The sequence below is a fragment of the Microcaecilia unicolor genome, chromosome 3, assembly GCF_901765095.1.
Source record: "Microcaecilia unicolor chromosome 3, aMicUni1.1, whole genome shotgun sequence".
Lineage (NCBI taxonomy): Eukaryota > Metazoa > Chordata > Amphibia > Gymnophiona > Siphonopidae > Microcaecilia > Microcaecilia unicolor.
The window spans coordinates 479,236,648-479,259,456 of record NC_044033.1 but is presented as its reverse complement, the minus strand read 5'-3'; the positions used below and the strand labels follow the sequence as shown (position 1 = coordinate 479,259,456).

Sequence of the window (22,809 nt, the reverse complement as noted above, 5' to 3'; positions counted from 1 at the left end):
CGCCCTCGTCTGACGTAAGTTACCTACGTAAGTTACTTATGTCAGACGAGGGCCGGCCAAGGAGGAAAGGAAGGAAGTGATCAGCTGTTGCCTGCTGCAGCGCCTTCACACGGAGGTGAAAGGCGCTGTGAGGGCCTGGTGGCAGACGGAGAGGGGGAGTGGCGACGACCTGGGGGGGGGGGGCACGGGTTGCGGAAGATGGCGGGGAGGCCAGGGCTGCGGGAAACTGTCATTTTGATGCAGGGGGGAGGGGGAGCTAAGCTAAACGCGCTCGTCTTTTTTTTTTGTTTTTAAAGTGTTTTTGAAGTGTTTTTAAAGTTTTGTTTTTTAAAGTGAAGCACATCCATAAAGGACATCCCTGACAAGCACTTTTTCCCGATTTTGTTTTTTGTAACATTATAGAAGGTTTTCATTCCGCGCAGCCCCGAGAGGTACAGACCTCTCGTTAGATTTTCCAGCGTTAAGGCAATCAGAAAGGTTAGTGCATCTCATTACAATAGGGTTTCTACACAATTTGCTCATCTGCATTCCGTTTTCGTTAGCTGCTACGGAAAAAAGTCTAGTGCATGCCAGGGTTTACTACCTGCTCGTTAATGGCTCATTAAAGGCTCGGTAAGTTTAGTGCATCTGGCCCCTTTTGTTCAGTAAATCAAAACAAAACAAAAAAAAACACACCCACAAAACAGTATATAATGGCAAATAAAAGACCATAAGGCCTATCTTCCCTATTGCAATGGGCCTCTCTCTTTGGCTTCCTTAAACTTAAGATCAAATATGATTAGAACTTTAAAAAAATTCCTTTATTAAGTGGTTTAATAAACATGTAGCCATTACTGAAGATGCAGCCTTCTTGCTCAAAAATGTGTACAGGTTTTTAAAAAGTGTATATTTTCAAATAAAAATACACCTAAAAATAAGACCAAAAGTGGAGACAATTAAGAAAAAGTTAATTTCTGAAAAATCTCTGTGGTATGGATGCTTTCATAAAAAATATTTAATAAAGATGCTTACCAAATATGTTATGCTTCTCAGATTAACAATATTGTTCATCTGAAGGTCATTCAGTCTACCAGGAGTTGCAATAATAATATCCACACCTTTGGTAACCAGATTTATTTGACTTTTTCGGTCCCCACCTCCATATATGCAAATGCTGTAAAATGAAATAAAAAAAATCAAGTGATTACTGCTTCTTATTTACCCTTAACCTGCCCACCTCTAATTTGAAATTAAGAATACAACCTTTAGACATGTAAAACACACAAGATTTCAATGTATCATTTGGAATCCAATTGTTATAACAAATTAGAAGGATCAAGAACAATATTTCATCAGTGATAGTGAGGGGATGATTTTATATGTCAAAAACTTTTCTCGCACACAGATTAAAGAAGGAATAGTAGTATCTCTCTAGCTAGCAAGAACTTAAAATAAAGCTGTTAAAGGTGGCTCAGTGAACATCTATCTGATCTAGGGTTTTCTTTCTTGCTAGTCGAATTTCTTGGAATCATCTTCCATCAATTATCTGATGGATTTTCATATGAACCTGAAGCCCCACTTATTTCAGAACTGTTCAGGGAAACCCTTAACATTTTGCTGAAGTTCAGAGCTTTTTTAAAGCTATTCAGTTTTGTTCTATTATTTTCTTATAAATTGTTTTATGTTTGATCTTTGGTTGTTAGCTTTACTTTAGATTCATCTGCATGATTCCAATTGTTCCTCGCTCAGCACTGTTTAGGAATGGGCAGGAAATCAAACATATAAACGGCAAATGACCGACTCACCTGCAAATGCGCAGTAGAGACTTCCCTCTCTGTCCCGCCCTCACGTCAAGACGTGATGACGTGAGAGGGCGGAACAGAGAGGGGAAACGGAGTCGGAGTCACTGTCGGACACTGCCGCCTGGAAACGAACATCGCGCGCACCAACCTCCACCCTCCCCGCCCTCCTCCGTATCGGGCCCCCTGCACTGACCTGACAGCGCCTCTCACCTCCGTGTGAAAAGTGCCGCAGGCAGGAGATCTGCTGCTGCCTGCAGCGCTTTCACACGGAGGTGAGAGGCGCTGTCAGGTCAGTGCAGGGGGTCCGGCACAGAGGGGGGAGGGAGCGGCGGCGAGAAGGGTAGCTGGAAATCTCGCCCGTTTTAACGGGCTTAACAGCTAGTAAGGAAATAAATGAAACAAAACCAATCAAATAATTAAAAAAGCTAAATTACCCTAGAACAGTGTTCTTCAATGTAAGGTGCCCGTGGCAGCGTCTGGAGACCTCTGGGGTGGCCCCCATCATTCTGTTTCTACTTCCCAAGCTCATGAAAACAAGCAGGAGGTTGATGTGGGGAAAGGGCTGCAAACTTGAAGGCCAAGGCGTTTCTTAATAGAAGACTGCATATAAATGCCTACCTCCTTGAAGATACAATAAAAGGTTTTTAAAGTGGGTTTTGAAGAGATGGATGTCATTGTCACTTGCTAGTAAGCAGTGTCGCAACCGATATTGTGCAGCTTTCTTTCAGCTTATTTGGATTCAAAATGGCTACAGCTTAAAAATTAGCTAAGACTACTGCTCTACAGAATATTTGTCCTCACCAATCGGGTACTTTACTAAAGTTTGATTTGGGTTTTTTTTATAAACAAAAAGTATCTAACACTAAGACTTCAATTGAGAATAAATTTTTTTGAAATGGGTGTTAAATTCTTATAGTCAAAGACAGTTGACCTCCTTGGGGCGAGGCTCATAAGTATTGCCAAACTGGGACAGACCACAGGCCCATCAAGCCAAGCAGTGGCCAATCCAGGTCACAAATACCTGGCAAGATCCCAAAAAAGTACAAAACATCTTATGCTGCTTATCCAAGAAATAAGCAGTGGATTTTCCCCAAGTCCATTTTACTAACAGTCTATAGACTTTTCCTTTAGGAAGCCGTCCAAACCTTTTTAAAACCCCGCTAAGCTAACCGCCTTTAGCACATTCTCTGGCAACGAATTCCAGCATTTAATTACACACTGAGTGAAGAAAACATTTCTCCAATTCATTTTAAATGTACTACTTTGTACCTTCATCGTATGCTCCCTCCTAGTCCTAGTATTTTTGGAAAGAGTAAACAAACGATTCACGTCTACCCGTTCCACTCCACTCATTATTTTTTAGATCTTTGTGATATCTACCCTCAGCCGTCTTTTCTCCAAGCTAAACAGCCCTAGCCGCTTTAGCCTTCCCACATAGGGAAGTCACTCTATCCCCTTTATCATTTTCGTTGCCCATCTCTGCACCTTTTCTAGTTTCACTATATCTTTTTTGAGATGCAGTGACCAGAATTGAACACAATATTAGAGTGCAATCGCACCATGAAGCAATACAAAGGCATTATTCCTTTCCTAATAATACCTGACATTCTATTTGCTTTCTTAGCCGCTGCATCACACGCAGAAGGTTAAAACGTATCAACGACGACAACAACCAGATCTCTTTCTTGGTCGATGACTCCTAACACGGAACCTTGCATTATCTCTATATATAAAAGCCACCTCCAACGTTCTAAATTTGTAGTTGCAAGATCGCGTGAGTGTCTGCCCCGCCCCCGCGTCACAACGTGATGACATTGAGGGCGGAGCAATGACACAACAAATCGGATTGTCATTGGGTAATCTCTGTTTCCACTCCCCAATGCAGCCGTCATTCCCATACACTCAAAACCAACCAAAATCTGCGCTGGACCCCGTCCCCCCGCCCACAGTTCCCCTCACCCACCCTTCCGCAGCCGCTTGCTCACCGTTCCACCGCCCTACCTTTCCTCTCCGGTCATGGTGCACGATTACTACACACGAGCAAGGAAGCCCATCGGTTAATCTCTGTTTCCACTCCCCAACACAGCCGTCATTCCCATACACTCAAACCCAAGCACACTGATGTTTTTTTTTCTTCCGAGGACACTCAGCTCAGCAGCACAACGAGTCACTTTCTGTGCAGCACAGAGAAAGGAGGAACGTCGCTGGAAGGACAAAACTATTTGGATGCCCATGCTCCTGCTCCCGGTTATGTGCAGCCACCCTAACAAACGACCACTCACACAAAACTAACCACTGACTCGAAGTCTGCACCCCCTGGCCCCCCCCCCCCCCAAACCACCCAAAATCTAAACGCACACTTCTACACAACCAGAAAACCAGATAAATACAAATGGAAATAAAAACAGCAAGCAGGCAGGTTCCTAAGTGCTTACAGGAGCTTCAAAAGACACACTCCCCCAACCACAAGCAAACACAGCTATCCAGAACACACAGTAACGACTTCACAGGCAGGTACCCAAGTCCTTAAAGGAACTTCCTCCCCACCCCACCCCACTCCCCCCCAAAAAACACATCAAAACACAGCCTTCCACAGAAAAAGGAATGCTGACAAATATACATGCAGTTCAAATTTGCAAACACAGCTCACCAGAACACAGGCATATTAACGACTTGGCAGGCAGGTTCCCAAGTGCTTACAGGAGCTACAACCCACACACACACACACACACACACACACACACACACACACACAAAAAGGAAAAACCAACCTTCCACACAAGCAACAAACAACAAAAAAAAAGGAAAACACACACACACACACACACATTCTCTCTCACACACAATCTCACACATACAAACCCAAACATACACACTCCAAGGAAAACCTTGCTAGCGCCCATTTCATTTGTGTCAGAAACGGGCCTTTTTTACTAGTGTAGCTATAATTTGGTTTCCTCTTTACCACATGCATCACTTTGCACTGGCTCACATTAAACGTCATCTGCCATTTAGACGCCCAGTCTCCCAGTCTAATAAGATCCTCTTGTAATTTTTCACAATTCTCTCACAATTTAACAACTTTGAATAACTTTGTGTCATCAGCAAATTTAATTACCTCACTAGTTACTCCCATCTCTAGATCATTTATAAATATTTTTAAAAAACAGCGGTCCCACCACAGACCCCTGGGGAACCCCACTAACTACCCTTCTCCATTGAGAATACTGACCATTTAGCCCTACTCTCTGTTTTCTATCTTTTAACCAGTTCTTAATCCACAATAGCACACTACCCCCATCCCATGACTCTCCAATTTCCTCTGGAGTCTTTCATTAGGTACTTTGTTAAACGCCTTTTGAAAATCCAGATACACAATATCAACCGGCTCACCTTTATCCATATGTTTAGTCACTCCTTCAAAGAAATGTAAGATTGGTGAGGCAAGATTTCTCTTCACTAAATCCATGTTGGCTTTGTCTCATTAATCCATGCTTATGAATATGCTCTGTAATTTTGTTCTTTATAATCATAGGCGCCCGGTATAAGAGGCTTGCCACAAGTGCGCAACAAGCAACAGGGGATCTGAGAGACCCTACCTTCTTTGAGGGAAGTTACTCCCGTCTTTCTCCTCCAGTCCTCTGTTCTTTGCAGCGCCGCGGTTTCTCCTCCCCCCCCCCCCCCCCCCCCCCGACTACTCTCACTTCAGGGCTGGCATCTCTCCTGCTCGGCTCCCTTAATCGCTACTAGTAGTGGTACTGTAGCGATTACAGCAATGTGCTTCAGCGCCTCAGCCTTCCCTACCACGGCTCCCTCCCATCTTATTTGATGCAACTTCCTGTTCCGCAAAGGCGGTAACGCGCGGGACCCATCATAGTAGGGAAGGCTGGCTGAGTGGCTGAACTTGAATGCTGTTCCCATACACTGGTCTTGAAACAAATTTAAAAGAAATTTGCTGATCTCCTTACAGTACCGCCACTGGTAGCAGCATCGGTGGTCAACTTCAAGGCAAGTAGAATGCAAGGGATCACTGGGCTATGGGTAGGGCGGGAAAGGTAAAGACGCTAGAACTGTGATGGAGGGAGGGGAGAGACCTGGCTGCAGGAACGATGGAGGCTAGAGGGAAAGAGGTGTAGTGTAGGTGCTGCTCCCCTGGACCTTGGGGGGAGGGGGACTTGGACAGATAGAAAGTGCTGTAGGGGGAGGGGAATAAATGTTGACCAGCTGGTGGGAGGGTGGAGAAGGGAAGCGTGACTCACAGGAGGAAGCTGGAATAGAACCGCTGGGGAAGGATTGAAGATCAAGATCGGTAAGTGTTCTCAGCTACAAATAAGAACTGTGCTGCAGGTTTTATTAAGTCAAAATAAAAAATAAATATTTTGTTTCATGCAGATCTCTTTTGTTTAAACATAACTAAATGGGCTATAAGCCCCTAATGCAGTCCATTGGTTTTCTTATATTTTGTTCTTGTGATGACTTATACTGTACCAAAGTTGAAAACTCATCTCTATCTAGTCGTTAGTAGAAGTTCATTGTGAACACTACCCACCCTAATAGGTTGTTTTGTGGCTGTGCATGAGGAATTGTGATTTTATGATCCCTTGTTTCATATTGAAATATTTCATATTGAAATATTGTTTCATATTGTAAGCCACATTGAGCCTACTGCTATGCGGGAAAATGTGGGATACAAATGTAATAAATAAAAAATATTGTTGATGCTCTGTGTTTACCGTATGGATGGTATATTGGTGTATTAGGTTCTGCCCAGTGTAATATTTACAGTGCTGCCTTTTCATGCATAATGTTACTTCACTAATGTGACCATTTCATTTTGGGATTTTCAATGGCTGGAAATAGCAGTGTTTAATAATTGATAACATTTTTGAATAGTATACATTGGTTAATATGTGCTTTGAACAACCACTTTATTCTTTGACATATGATACATATCTAAATTTAATAAAAGGTATTAATTGTGACTATTTTACTTTTACTTATTTTTTTTTCCTGTGTGTTGTCAGACAATTATGGATATAAGCCCCACCCCTAACTCCGCCCCTTTAGCCTCCCCAAGCAGTTGGGCCACCGACCGCCTATGTTTATAATAGTCTCTACCATTTTGCTCACCGGTCTATAATTTCCAGATCTCTTGTTTTTAAAAATCAGCGTTACATCGGCCACCCTCCAATCTTCCACTACTAGGCTCAATTTTAAATATTAATTACATATTACTAACAATAGTTCTGCAAGTTCATTTTTCAGTTCTATCAGTACTCTGGGATGAATATGATCCGGTCCAGGCAATTTGCTAATCTTCATTTTGTCAATTTGAACCATTACATCTTCCAGGTTTATAGAGATTTCATTCAGTTTCTCTGACTCATCAGCTGTGAAGATCTTTTCTGGCACCTGAATCTCTCCCAAAGCAAAGAATTCATTTAATTTCTACGATATGGCTTTGTCTTCCCTGATTGCCTCTTTTACCCCTCGGTCATCTAGCGGTCCAACCGATTCTTTTGCCCACTTCTTGCTTTTAAAATACCTAAAGAAATTTTTACTAAGTGTTTTGCCTCCATTTTTTTTCAAAATCCCTCTTTGCCTTCCTTATCAGCGCTTTGCATTTGACTTGATGTTCCTTTTGCTGTTTCTTTTTATATTATTATTTTTTATGAATTCACAAATTAAATCAAGAATATTCTTCATACAGAAAAGATAGGTAATATTAAAACGTCATATTACACAAATATATAATATGCAATATATATATTCTTATCTGATGTCTAGTCCACAACTAAAGAGAGAGGACAAAGTATAATTCCATGAAATATTTATATCACTACTTAAAGTTAAACTTAGAGAGAGAACTACTCGGACAACTATATTAATTACAGAGTAGACGAAGATGTTGCTATTGGCTGCAAATTTGGAGATAAAGCAGTCTTCAAGTCCAAAAAGGAATTAAATGCATAGGATAATAAAAAACATTTTACTGAGTTTACTTTTAATACACATTTGCAGGAGAAATTCAACCAAAACAAACCATCTATTTGTACAAACCGGGGGAGGAGTTTAAGAAAAAGTTGGCGCCTCTTTTGGGTTACTCTAGCAATATCTGGAAATACTTTAATCTTACAATTCATAAAGAATTCTTCACTATGCCGAAAAAATTGTCTCAGTATCCAGTCTCAATCAGGTTGTAATACAAAAGTCACTACTAAAGTTACGGGTTTAGAGCTCAAATAATCATCTTCAAGCATCTGTGTAAGATTTGAAGTATCAAAAGAAAAATCAGCTCCTTCAACAACAGGTGATAGATAATATATCTTAGTGATTGGAGGGTAAGTTTGCTCATGAATCTTCAATATCTCCAAGAAATATTTTTTAAAGGTTATAAGAGGAGCAATGGAGGGTATTTTAGGAAAGTTTAACACACACAATGTTTTAGCCTTCTGTTGGTTCTCCAAATTGTCAATCATATTGTAACATCATATTTTCTTTAATCAAATTTACTTGAGTTTGTTGAAGAGAATGTATATTACTAGCATTAGATTCAATTTTTTTCTCCATTGTTAAAAGTTTTTGTTTCCAACATAGAGATTTGTTTCTGAGGGAATCAGAGTACACTGGATCACAGATATTCATTTTTGGGAAAACAAGGTTTCCAAACCCACAAGAGCTTCCCATATAGTGTCTAAGGTGATAGTTGGTGGTTTTACAGACAAAAACGACTTACTAATATAGAAGTAATTTCAGTCAAAATTTCACATGAAGGCTGTCTCTCCTCTGCAGCTTCAGAGTCTGCCCAAACGCCGATTCTTTCCTGTGCCTTGCTCTTCTGAATGGAAATGCCAAACAGATTGATGCTGTGACCTGACCCTGCAGCTCCACTGCCGGCATGAGCGGAGGCCTCCGAATATCGGGGCTGAGAAAGGTTTCAGCCTCAAGTTGGAGGAGCGGGTCACCTCCCACCACTCACTCAATCAGCGAGGAGTCCAGTCCCGAGGAATGTCCGAGTGCAGTAAAGAAGTCCATCAGTCGCACCACAGGTATCTTGTCCTCTCAAAAGCCGCCCCCTTATGCTGTTTCTTATGATTTTCAGTCGGTTCCTTCTTCCATTTTCTGAAGGATTTTCTTTTAGCCCTAACAGCTTCCTTCACCTCACTTTGTAAGCACGCCAACAGTCATTTAGTCATTCTTCATCCTTTTTTAATACGCAGAATATATTTGGCCTGGGCTTCCAGGATGGTATTTTTTGAACAGAATCCACGCCTGATGAAAATTTTTGACCCTTGCAGCCGCTACTGTAAGGTTTTTTTTTCACCATTCTTCTCATTTTATCATAGTCTCCTTTTTGAACATTAAACACTAACGTATTTGATTTCATGGGTATACTTACTCCAAAGCTAATATCAAATCTGATCACGTTATGACCACTGTTATCAAGCGGACCCAGCACCATTACCTCCCGCACCAGATCATGCGCTCCACCTAAGGACTAGGTCTAGAATTTTTCCTTCTCGTCGGCTCCTGTACCAGCTGCTCCATAAAAGCAGTCCTTGATTTTGTCAAGGAATTTTACCTCCCTATTATGCCCTGATGCTACATTTACCCAGTCAATATCGGGGTAATTGAAATCACCTATTATTATCGTGTTGCTCAGTTTGTTAGCCTCCTTAATTTGCAATAACTGTTCATCCTGGCCAGGCGGACAGTAGTACACTCCTATCACTATCCTTTTCCCCTTTACACATGGAATTTCAGTCCATAGGGATTTCAAGATGTGTTGTTTCCTGCAGAATTTTCAATCTATTTGATTCAAAGCACTCCTTAACAAACAGTGCCATCCCTCCACCAATTCGATCCACCATATCACTATGATATAATTTGTACCCAGGTATAACAGTGTCTCACTGGTTATCCTCCTTCCACCAGGTCTCAGAGATGCCTATTATATCTAATTTTTCATTTAATGCAATATATTCTAACTCTCCCATCTTATTTCTTAGGCTCCTGGCATTCGCATATAGACATTTTAAACTATGTTTGTTGTTCCTGTTTACATCATGCTCAGTACTTGACTGTATTAATTTGCAATCTGTTGTCTGATTTTTAATTTTTATTTAAGGACACCTGATTTACTATGGTCTCTTTTGCAACCTCACTATCGGGATACCCTATCTTCCCTGTTTTGGTGACATCTTTGAAAGATACCTTATCCCGAACCATGTGCTTTTGAGCGACTGTTGCCCTTCCCCCAGTTTCTAGTTTAAAAGTTGCTCTACCTCCTTTTTAGCTGCCGATGCCAGCAGCCATGTTCCACCATGGTTAAGGTGGAGCCCATCCTTTTGAAATAGGTTCCCCCTTCCCCAGAATGTTGCCCAACCCTCCTCCCTGCACCATCGCCTCCATCCATGCATTGAGAATCCGGACTCTGCCTGTTTCTTGGGCCCTGCACATGGAACGGGTAGCACTTTGGAAAATGCTACCCTGATGTTATGATTCTGCTAGACAGGCAGGGGAATGACTGGGACACGCTTCTGATTGGCCTGTTAGGAGGCAGCAAACGTCAGAAGTCAGAACTATTTAAACCTACCTTTCCCTACAGTCCATGCTTTAGTGTTTGATCCCTGTCAGCTGAAGCCTGTTACCCTCTGTCTGTGCTAGTAGCACACCGTGCTTTCATGGGAGTTTGTTTACTCCTCTCATTGCTCATAGCTTCTCTGTGTGCTGGTTGTTCCCAGCGTATGCTTGTTTTCCTAGCTAAGCTGCTTTCCCTGATTACCTTGCCTCCCTGCACCTGTGGGTGCTCTGTCTGCTCTGTGCTGGTTTTCCCAGCTTATGCTTGTTTGCTTCCCTAGCTTAGCTGCTTCTCTGAATACCTTGCTCCCGTGCACCTGTGGGTGCTCTCTCTGCTCTGTGTGTGCTGCTGAGTTCTGGTAGGAACATTGTTTGTGTTTTTCCTTTGTTAGCTTTAAACCTTTGACTACTGTGCAAGCCCTGCTTCTTCCTGACCTGAGTGTTGTTAGCAACCCTTCCCTTTAGCCTGTTCTAACTCTTTGTCTGCTGTGGTTGTCTCCCGAGTCCTGTAAGTATTGCTCCTTATCTGTCGGGTGTATGTAAAGGCAGCTTTCCCTATTTGCTTGCTTTTCCTTTGTCTCTTGTGTCTGTTATTTGACTCTGTGGCACAACCTTGTGCACTCTTATGTGTGGTTTCCCTTGACCCTTTAGTGTTGAGTGGCACAGTCCTGTGCATTCCTATAAGTGGTTTCTCTTAATCCTTGAGTGCTATGTAGCACAGCCTTGTGTTTTCCTATAAGTGGTTTTCCTTTATCCTTGAGTGCTGTGTAGCAAAGCCTTGTGTATTCCTATAGGTGGCTTCCCTTTTCCCTTGGGTGCTGTGTGGTACAGCCTAGAGTGTTCCTGTGGAGCTTCACTCCTATAGAGTCAGTGTCCCATTCTGTCCTTGGCTTTCTTTTCCCCTAGTCGTAGCCTGTACCTGCCAGCTTCTTGTCTGTCACCCTTCCCTTGTGTCACTAGTTAGCGCTGTGTACGTTGCATGTGCTCCAGTTCCTTCTGGGACCCCTCGTTGTTCTTTTTCCTTTCCCTAGTGTGTGATTCGGTTCCAGATCGGCCGTGAGGCCCATACGCTTGGACTCTGTACGAGTGGGTTCCTGTTCAGCTGTAAGGCCCGCCTAAGTGGTCTATCTCCCCTTTCTGCTGGTGCTGGTTGAGTTTCCTGAGTGTGCGGGGCTTTGTGGCTATGCTATTGCATATCGCCTGTTTGATCCACCCTAGGTCTTGGCAAAGATCCTTCCTAAGCCTTGGCCTAGGCTCAAGGGCACACGAACGGATTAACACCTAGAGGTTCTGGATTTGAGCTTTCTACCTAAGAGCCTAAATTTGGCTTCCAGAACCTCTCTCCCTCATTTTCCTATGTCATTGGTACCCACGTGTACCAAGACAGCCAGCTCCTCCCCAGCACTATCTAAAATCCTATCTAGGTGACGCGTGAGGTCCGCCACCTTCGCACCAGGCAGGCAAGTGACCAGGTGATTTTTACATCCACCAACCACCCAACTATCTACATGCCTAATAATCGAATCACCAACTATAACAGCTGTCCTAACCCTTCTCACCTGGGAAGTAGCTCTTGGAAACACATCCTCGGTGCAAGAGGATATTGCATTGCCTGGTGTGCTTATTCTTTCTACAGGATTACTTCCAGCTGCACCAGGGTGATGCTATCCTTTTAGAAGGCATCCCTCCTCCAAGGCAGCACAGGGGTTGCCAGATTGGAGGTGGGACTTCTCTACAATATCCCTGTAGGCCTCCTCTATGTCTCCCTCAGCTCCTCCAAGTCTGCTACTCTAGCCTCAAGAGAATGGCCTCGTTCTCTGAGAGCTAGGAGCTCTTTGCATTGAGCCCACACATATGACATCTCTCCAAATGGGAGATAATCATGCATGTGACACAATGCGAAAGACTGGATAACACCCCCTCTCGCTGCTGGACTACTGTCTGCATCTTAGTATTATAGAGTTGTTTAATTAAAACTTCTTAAGGTAATAAGGATATCACATGAATATAATGAGCCTTAAGACTGGTGTAATTTATTTAGTGTTTGCTTCTTAGAAACTAATTAAATGTAATTAAAACTATTGAAAATTGCCCTCTTGTCTTAATTATTATAATTGACTATAAATGAAGAGTTGAGCTAGGGTGGGTGGGAATGAGGACTGAGTTGGGCCATTCTGTGTCTTCTAGAGACTATCAGTTAATGCTGTGGCAGAAACTTCAAGTTTTAAAACAATGGGGAAAAGGGTATGGAGACTAGCTAATAAAGTTTGCTTTTTTTTTTTTTTTTTAAATTTTAACTGTGTTTATCAATATCCTACAATTAGTCTTTTAAACCCTAATCTTTAAGTTACCAAGCTCAGAATAAAATAATGTCACTTACCCACAGAGACGTTCTCTTCTCTCAGAACTTCTCATTAAGAAAGTTAGTTAAGTGAGACCTTTCCCCCTTATATAGTTTGGATTCTAAGGACACTATTTCAAACAAACCCCTTTGAATCTAGCCAGTAACCAGATTGCCCTTAGTAACCTTAGCAACTATTCTACTTCCTCACACCTTAATTAACACCTAATTCAAGTCAACTGCTGTGCTACCTCTGCAGCAGGCAAGAACAGAAAATAACTTTCTTTTAGGACAGTTCAAGCCTCGCTATCATCTTTTTTTATACTCTTGGCTGTTAAATTTCTATCTCTAGAGAAAGTTTCAGTTTAAAACCATAGTGGAGGAGTGGCCTAGTGGTAAGGGTGGTGGACTTTGGTCCTGGGGAACTGAGTTTGATTCCCTGCACAGGCAGCTCCTTGTGACTCTGGGCAAGTCACTTAACCCTCCATTGTCTGCCGCATTGAGCCTGCCATGAGTGGGAAAGCGCGGGGTACAAATGTAACAAAAAAAAATAGGGAAAAGAGATTGCACACTATAGAAACCAGTTAATACTTGCTTCCCTCTCTTTTATTTTTAATTTTCTTTCTAATACTGAACTGGGCTCTCCTGTGCCTTCTAGAGACTATCTGTATCTGTTAATGCTGTGGTAGAAACTTCCAAGTTTTAAAACTATGGGGAAAAAGGTTTGGAGACTAGCTAATAAAGTTTGCTTGCTTTTTTTATTTTAAAATTCTGTGTTTATCAATATCCTACAATTACTCTCTTAAATCCTAATCTTTAATTTACCAAGCTCAGAATAAAATAATGTCACTTACCCACAGAGATGTCCTCTTCTCTCAGAACTTCCAACAGCGAGGATTTCCTACGTTACATACTGTCGTATATATGCTAAGCTTTCCTGGTTTTCATCAAAGATAACATCTCCCTCTCAGTGCTCAGATACTTGGCCGAGATTCCTTTCACATCACACCTAGTGGAAGCCTGCAGTATCCCCGTGTTCTATGGCTATCATCCACTGCTTTGATGCCTTCAGGTACACAAGTCTTCGTCACATTAAAATTTTATCTACTTCACACTCTAAACTGCTCTCCTTCCCTGCTGCTTAAACTAACTGTTGTGTTCTTAGGTCAAAAACTGCTCTGTTTAAAGACTTTCTTCTTGACTGCAAACTCTAGTTCCTTTTCCTCACCAAATCCTGATTGATACGTGGTGAGGAACACTACATTAATGAATCCCTCGGACCAATTTTTGATTTTATTTCTACCACCAGAGCCTCAAAAATAAGCAGGAGTTTAGCTGTCATCTTTCCATCTCATGCTCCCGTTGTTCAGCTTCTGGGCTCCCTCTTCTATTTGGAAACACTGTTTAAAAGTCTCCTCTTCCCCTCCTATTATCTTTTTATTGTGCTACTGTCCACCGTCCTTTCCTCAGAGCAATGGGACTTACTCCTAAAATCTATCACTGAAGCATCAATCAAATATTCTAACCTCGTTATACTTGGTGACTTCAATGTACATGTTGATTCTCTTCAAAAGCCGTGCTCTTCCAGGTTCCTTTCATTCCTTAGTGAGCTCCATTTCCATCAATGGGTACCTACTCATTCTGCTGCCAATATGCTAGACCTTCTCTTCATGATTTTCTGGTATCCATCTCCAATGTGTGTTCTCTTCCCTTCTCCTGGACTGATCGTCTTGCTATTATTTTTCTGGTTATCCTTTCCTCCTCTATCTCTACTAGGACACTGGTCCTCCTAGGACATCTTTCAGACATACTGATCCTGTCACTCTATCTCCATACCTCTTTATGTTACCAGATGACTGAACAAGCAAATTCCTAGAAGTTCAAGTTGATAGCCTGCATTCCGCTTTCTCTAAGGCACTTGACTCCATTGCCCCTCTTCACTCTTGTCCCATAACATCTCATGTTATTAAACCTTAGTACACTGCTGATTTACAACTTTTGAAGTGTCAGGTTCGTAGAGCCGAAGGATTCTGGTTTAAACACAGATCTTCTGACAACCTCAAATTGTGTCATACAGAATTTAACTTCCACCTGGATAAGGCCAAAACAGATTATAGCCTCTGTATTAGTACTGCTTCCTGTCCTACTAAAGAAATTTTCAGCATTTATAAGGCTTTGACTTCAACTCATGAGGCCTCTATCTGATCCATTAGCTCAATATTTTTCCATTAAAATTTCTTTGTTACAAAAATCGTTACCTTCTCAAAAGTTACTATCACCACATCACGTCACGTGATTTTCCTTTCAGGTACATCATCTTATAGCTCGTTCGAACCCCTTACTCTAACCTCTCTCACCCAACTAACAGTAGCATGAAGCTTTCTTTCTGTGAACTCAACCCTCTTCCATCCGCTTGGATCTCTTGCCAATCACTGGCTCTCCTACCTGCCATACTATCTATCATCAATCTCAGTCTTTCCAGTGATCAATTTCCAAGCTCCTGGAAAACTGCTATCGTCTGCACAGTTGACCCCGCCGTTCCCTGTAATATCGACCCTAGCTGTTACTTTCATAAAAATTTTTACAGCAAGAAGTTTTCCAACAGCTATCTTCTTTTGCTGAGAAAATGCTGGCACTTCACCCCTGTGAACTGGGTTAATCGATGTCACTACTGTACTGAAAAGGTCCTCGCTAGTATTCTCAGCGAGATGTACTTAACTGGATAGAAATCACTGTGCCCTGGTTATTTCCCTTGACCTCTCCACTGCATCTCACCTCACCTACCATTCTCTCTTGCTTAAGTGTAGAAGGTATTCAAGCAGAGTCTGTGTAGGACAAGAGAGGAGATCTATGGCCTTGCTGTCACACCAGACAACAGAACTCCTTCATTTAAAAGAATAACACCTCTTAGTGGAATCTTTCCTGGAACGCAGTAAGACCCAGGACATACTCTTCGAAAGACCCAAGGAAATGAGTTCTAGGCTCTCAACATCAAGGCTGTGAGAGCCAGAGACTGGAAATTGGGATGTAGAAGCGAACTCTCATTCTGAGTGGTGAGGGTAGGAAAACACTGTAATCTCCATGGTTCTTCGGAGCATAACTCTAGGAGAAAAGGGATCCAAATCTGGCGCGGCCACTAGGGTGCAATCAGAATCATGGTTCCGCGGCCTACCTCGAGTTTCAACAAAGTCTTTCCCTCTAGAGATATGGGAGGATACGAATACAGAAGGCCTGTCCACCAATGAAGGAAGGCATCTGATGCTAGTTTGTCCTGGGTCTGAAGCCTGGAACAGAACTGAGGGACCTTGTTGAATTGAGTAGCAAAAGATCCACCAAGGGGGTGCCGCAAGCTCGGAAGATCTTGTGGACTATGCCCTTAATTAGAGACCACTCATGAGGTTGCATTATCCTGCTCAGTCTGTCGGCCAGGCCATTGTTTATGCCTGTCAGATAAATAGCTTGAAGGAACATGCTGTGACGGTGCACCCAAAGTCACATCTGGATGGCTTCCTGACAGAGGGCGAGATCCGGTGCCCCCTGCTTTTGGTGTAATACACTGCAACCTGATTGTCCATTTGAATTAGAATAATTTGATGGGACAGCCGATCTATGAAAGCCTTTAGACCGTCCAGATTGCTCAGAGCTCCAGGAGATTGATATGAAGATTAGTTTCCTAGAGTGACCAAGCTCCTTGGGTGTGAAGCCCATCTACATGAGCACCCCACCCCAGGAGAGATGCATCAGTTGTCAGCACTTTTTGTGGCTGAGGAATATGAAATGGTATTCCCAGGGTCAGACTGGACCGAACTGACCACCACTGAAGACAGCGTACAAGCTCCGGGGACACTCGGATGACATCTTCCAGAGACTCCCCATGGATTGATACCACTGAGAAGCTAGGGTCCATTGAACAGATCCTCATGTGAAGATGTGCAATGGGTGTAACACATACTGTGGAAGCTATGTGGCCCAATAATCTCAACATCTGCCGAGCTGTGACATGCTGAGATGCCCGAACCCTGGATGCAAGGGAGAGAAGGTTGTCCGCATGCGTCTCCGGAAGATAGGCTCGGACGTTCTTCATATCGAGCAGGGCTCCTATGAACTCTAATTATTGAAATGGATGGAAATGGGATATGGGATAGTTTATTACGAACCCTAGTAGATCCAGCACCTGAATAGTCATCCGCATTGACTCCAGAGCACCTTCCTCCGAGGTGCTCTTCACCAGCCAATCATCAAGATAAGGGAACACATGCACTCCCAGTCTGCATAGCGATGCTGTGACTACCACTAGACATTCTGTAACAACCCTGGGAGCTGACGCGAGGCCAAAAGGCAACACACTGTACTGAAAGAGCTGTGTTCCCAGCCGAAATCGAAGATACTTCCAGTGAGCTAGAAGTATCAGGATGTGTATATATGCATCTTTTAAGTCCAGAGAGCATAGCCAATCGTTTTTCTGAATCATGGGAAGAAGGGAGCCCAGAGAAACCATCCTGAACTTTTCTCGGACCAGGAATTAGACAGTTTCCTCTCAGGTAGAGGGGAAGGCTTAGAAGGGATCCCATAGACTCATCAGAGGAAAAGTACCTAGTAACCTCTTCTGATTCCCATGAGTGCTCCTCTTAGGTATCAGACAGCACTTCCCTCAGGGATGTCACAGGCTGGGCCCGCCTCAACGTGGAGGACCCATGTCCTCGGGAACGGTGTCGAGGAGCCAGCTCCCGCTCGACTTAGTCAAAGCTTCCTCCACGGACATCAAGGGAGAACCAGCCTGGGTGGCAATCCACACTGGAGTCGCAAGCGGTGCCAGTGTCGGAGGCCACACTGCGGGCTGGGGGCCAGGCAGGGCCGCAGCGGAAGGCATGTCAGGTGCAGGCACCCCTGATGGCGATGCACATCGCTGCATCAATCCCTCCAAGAGCTCTGGGAGCAAGGCTCAGATACGCTCATCAATAGCCGCCATCGGTAAAAGCTATGGAGCCAGTGCAGGCTCAGGTTGCTAAACCGCCTGGGACACGGGAGCAGGATTTCAGCAACTGGGATAAAGACGCATTGGCACCTCTTGGATGGAGGGGAGCAGTCCTCCCGACGTAGACGCTTGTCAGGTGCCAAATCCCTCGGTGCCCCAGAGCTCCCAGCATAGTGTGTCGAAGGAGATCGGTGTCAGTGCTTCTTGGCCTTCACCCAATACACTTCATCCAAACTCCTCAGAGCCAATGAGGATGACATTGAATCCTCACTTCGCCTCGATGTTGGGTCTGACGAAGGCGGGTCTCAGGGGGGACTGCATAGCAGGAGGTCTCAAGGCAGGTGCAGACCCACTCAACGCCTCATTGCTCCCAGTGTCTCAGGGTCTCACAGCAGCCATCCCTACAATGAGTCCCAACGCCGATGCTTTCTTCAATGGCGATGCAAAATCTGCTGACCTCGATGTCAACGAACTGGTCCGAGCGCCAAACAGTTTCTCGCGTTGAGCTTCTCAGGAAATTTGTGTACTTTTCTTCATACAAAAGCAAAGGACACAATTTGCCGGGCTATGGTCGGACCCGAGGCACTGAATACACCGAGAATGTGTATCAGTACCCGAGATGGTCCAGTTGCACCATGAGCAGTGCTTGAAGCCACTGGGAGTCTTCGATGACATGGAAGGGAAAATGGCTCTGGCAAAAACAAAGGTTGCGATTGTGCTTGAAAAAAAGGAAAATGCATAAAAATAGTATACCTGTCCATGCAGACCTAAATGGGAGAACGTGACAAAAAACAAAGAAAACAAACGCAGGACAAAAACTAAGAGGATAAGAGGAAGGTTTTTGTTTTGTTTTTTTAAATAATGAAGAAAGAAAAGAAAAAGAAAATAGCGCCAAAAACGCGGTTTAAGCTCTTCCTGGGGGTGTGAGGCGCAACATACAAAACAGCTGCTTCCTCTCGCATAAAAGAACTGAAGAGATGCGGATGTGCTGCACTGCGGGCAGAGTAGGGTTCTCAATCCAGTCCTCAGGACACACTCAGCCAGATGGGTTTTAAGAATACCCGACTATAAATATACAGGAGATAAATTTGCACACAATGGGGGTAGAGCACGCTAATTAATCTCATGTATATTCATTGTTGTTATCCTGAAAACCTGAGTGGCTGGGTGTGTCCCGAGGACTGAATTGAGAACCCCTGATATAGATATATGTATATCTATACATACACATACTTGATTTGTTAACCCTTATTTATGTGCATTCAACTGACACAAACACTAGTACTACATTCTAAAAGTAATCAAAATTCTAGTTTGTATATTTGAATTATAGCAAGATATGCTTTTCATACCTCTTAAATCCCTTGTATGCATACTTTGAGCACTCAGCTTCCACCTGAAGAGCCAATTCGCGAGTTGGAGCAAGAACCAGCATTCCTGGACCACCACGCTGAACTCTTGGGCTTTAAAATAAAATATTTGATAAGTTTAACTTTACTAAAAGAAACAAAGCATAAGAATTTGTCCTACTGGATAAGGACGAGAAATCCTGTTATTGTGCATCATCTGAAATTCTCATTTTTACTATTACAGAACTGAACAACCAATATTGGATTTTGAGCACAAAGTAATTAGGGTAGGGGGCAAACTGACCATTCTGACAATCGGATAGTGCCTGAGGGCCCGGAGGCTCTAGGGGGGCCGGAGGCTCTGCCCGGTTTGCCTGCTATCGGCATTCCTACCTTGAAGGGCCCTGGTGATCCAGTGGCTTCTTTGGGGGTAGCTGGGCAGGAAAGAATCCCAAATTTTCCTGCCTGCTGCTGCTAGTGTGCCAGGGACCAGGGAAAGCATGTTTTAAAAATGGCAGCCGAGACTACCTGCAGCAATCTCAGAAGACTGCCGTGACCAGCAAGACTGCTGCGAGAAATCTTGGCAGCCATTTTGAACACAAGCTGGCACCGGACCTGGGCACACTAGCAGCAGCAGGCGAGAGTGGGATTCCTTCCTGCCCAGCTGCTCCCGAAGAAGCCACTAGACCACCAGAGACCTTCAAGATAGGACCCACTTGCAGGGGAGTGTAGTGTGGGGGAGGGGGCGGTAATTGCAGCAGTTGGAGGGCTGTGATTTGCATGAGGGGGATGACAATTGCCTGAGTTAGAGGAGCTGTGATGTGCATGAGAGGAGCTGTGATGTGCATGAGGGGTGCGGCAGTGCAGTGGCTGGGGGCTCGATGACCCTTACTGCCCGGGTGCCCCGACCACCGTCAGTAACTAGTAATAAGCAAAATTACACATTGTTTCCCTATGGGGGGCAATTTTATAACTGGGAGCTTTGATTTAGGAAACCCAAGGGCAAACAGTAGGTGCCTATTCTATAATGGAACCTAGTATAATGTAACAGATCCTAGGTAACTAACAAAAGTCAGTACCAATACAACTAATATTAGATGTGTGGAGGAGTGGCCTAGTGGTTAGGGGGGTGGACTTTGGTCCTGGGGAACTGATGAACTGAGTTCAATTCCCACCTCAGGCACAGGCAACTCCTTGTGACTCTGGGCAAGTCACTTAACCCTCCATTGCCCCAGGTACAAATAAGTACCTGTATACAATATGTAAGCCGCATTGAGCCTGCCATGAGTGGGAAAGCGCAGGGTACAAATGTAACAAAAATTAAATGTTAGTCATAGAGCTGGTGTAAATGTGAGCACCTAAATGCAGCTGCTAACCATGTAACTTACGGTATTCTGTTATGTTACGTGCGTAAGCAGGAACCCTTTCTAGGTCCCACCCATTTTCTGCCCCGGGTACACCTCTTCCAAAAATACACTGCGTTAAGTAGGTAGTTGTAGAACAGCACTTAGATACTATGCTAGCATTTACATGCATATGCCTGCATATATGTATACAAATACTAGTACTGTAAACATTTTATACATGTATGTAACATGTATAAAATGTGAGTGTCTGGATTGCAGAATTGCCTTTTCAGCACATGACACTTTACCACAATTTTTATTTAGTCAGACTTGCTATACCACCTTTGCTAACAAGCAGTTCAAAGTGGTGTACAATAATCAAAAAACACACATCAAATAGAGGAGAAAGGAACTACAATGGCGGATAGGAAAGAACAATATAGGTAAGCACACAACAATAGAGAAAGACTACACAGTGCCAAAATTAAAGGGAGAGGGGAAAGGGAAACCAAACTGAGGGATAGGGCAGGAATAATTGACACCCCCCCCCCCCCCCCCCCCCAAAAAAAAAAAAACCAAATGCACTTAACCTGAGTGGCTACAGCCTAGGTAGACTATGTTACAATAGTCAAGTGCATAAGTATTGCCATACTGGGACAGACCAAAGGTCCATCAAGCCCAGCATCCTGGTAGTAAGAACAGGATGAGGGCGTGGAAGGAATCATGGTTGAAGTAGCAAATTAAACGCAGTTGTCCGAGTACAAAGAAACCTGTCTTGCATAGGTGAGAAACTTGACAACAAAATGAAAGTTGAGAGTCCAATATTATATCTAAGCATTAGAAGGATTCATCTGGTTGGATAATGGAATCAAGGAGAACAATGGGTGCAATAAGACTGTTGTGAACAATAGGCTTACTGTCTTCTGAGTATTAAGAACTAGTTTGTGGTCAGTGAGTCATTTTGAAACAGTGTTTAAGCAGTCTTGAAGGGGAGTGATGGAAGGGGAAAAGAGGGGTTGGTAGGCCAGATCAGTAAAATGTCAACAGCATAGAGGTAACAAAATAGAAAAAAAATCCTGTGTGTCAAAAATTAGTAAAGGATGTAACACTTTAAAATTAAATGTGTGAAAATGGTACTCTGTTATTTAACACAAATAAACAATCTGCAACGAGTGTGTAGTTATAACAAAAAAACTATCAAACACATCACTCCAATATAGTGTCACATTGGGGATTCAGATCTGAAAGATAAACTATATTAAATTTTAAAAAATAGCCTCAGTGTAACAGGGAGCCTTTATGCTCCACTGTAAGTATTACCATCACAGGCTTCCACCACCTTCCGAGAAAAAAAAACACAGAGAAAAACTCCCAGAATATTTCAAAAATTGTAAAGAAGTGGGAGAAAAGTCTGTGTTTAAAAAACAGAAGGGAGGGTAACACAATTTAACACAATACAGATCCAAATACCCACAATACTAAATCTCACTATGAATATAAATCACCCACATAGACACTAATTAGCAATCCCTCACTAGACTAAAATCCTCATTCAAAAAGAGAAGCCTTCCTGCAAGTAAAGAAAACTCAAAATAGAGCAAAAACTCTTATAACATTACTAGAATTGCTTAAACTTCCATCCTTACTAATGAATGGATTCTAATTCTAACAAAAAGTAAACTTTACTTAGCTCAGAACATCCAAATTGTCCTGACAGAAGTACAGCCTCATAAGGTTTTCACAGTCTGTGGGGTTTCTCCAAAATTAAAGTGTCCAATTTATATTATCCTTCTGGCAAAAATGTCCAATTTCCTTGTTTCTCTGTTATTTAAGCCATGGCACCCTCGAGTCTAAGGCTTCCTAAGCCAACAAGAACTATGAGCCGTCCGTTTTTGAGGCTCTCATTTGATGCTCAGATACATCTTTGAGTAAACCATTATAGTGAAATGCATGAAAGGTGCAATTCAATGATAAAAAAAAATGTACATCCATTACTCAATATACATTGGTGTCCCCGAACAAGTTAAATGACTCCAAAACACAAAATTAGTCACTCTAATCAAGAAAAAGTCAGAGTCATGCAAATATAGTACTTATCTGAAACCCAAATAATTGGTAGAACTCTCCAACCACTGGCTCAAGCATACAGGTAACATGAAATCACAAAAGATTGAATGATTGTGGCAAGAGGGCTAAGATTAAATAAAAGTGGGGACAAAACAGAACCTTATAGCAAGGGTCGAGGAGCAGATATGGAAGATGTGGTGACAACTTGGAACGAGTGGCCTGAACTGTGCCAGATATACCCAAGGAGGAGACATGTGAGGTGGTCATGGTTCACTAAATCAAAGGTGACAGAGAGGTCACATGAGATGGCGAGAACAACAAAGATGTCTGTCCAGGAAGGAGTGGATTTTGCTGAGGACTGCTGCGAGCA

At 43.1% G+C, this 22,809-nt stretch overlaps 1 protein-coding gene across 1 annotated transcript in view; it reads right to left on the bottom strand.

Annotated features, from left to right (window-relative positions):
* Positions 1 to 22,809, bottom strand: part of DDX43 (DEAD-box helicase 43) — a 344,939-nt gene that overhangs the window by 157,413 nt on the left and 164,717 nt on the right. Inside the window, exons 8-9 of the mRNA XM_030199037.1 lie at positions 19,030 to 19,140; positions 1,012 to 1,153 (exon numbers count right to left, since the gene is read on the bottom strand). Coding sequence (XP_030054897.1) covers positions 1,012 to 1,153; positions 19,030 to 19,140 — 253 coding nt within the window. The remainder of the gene's footprint in view (positions 1 to 1,011; positions 1,154 to 19,029; positions 19,141 to 22,809) is intronic.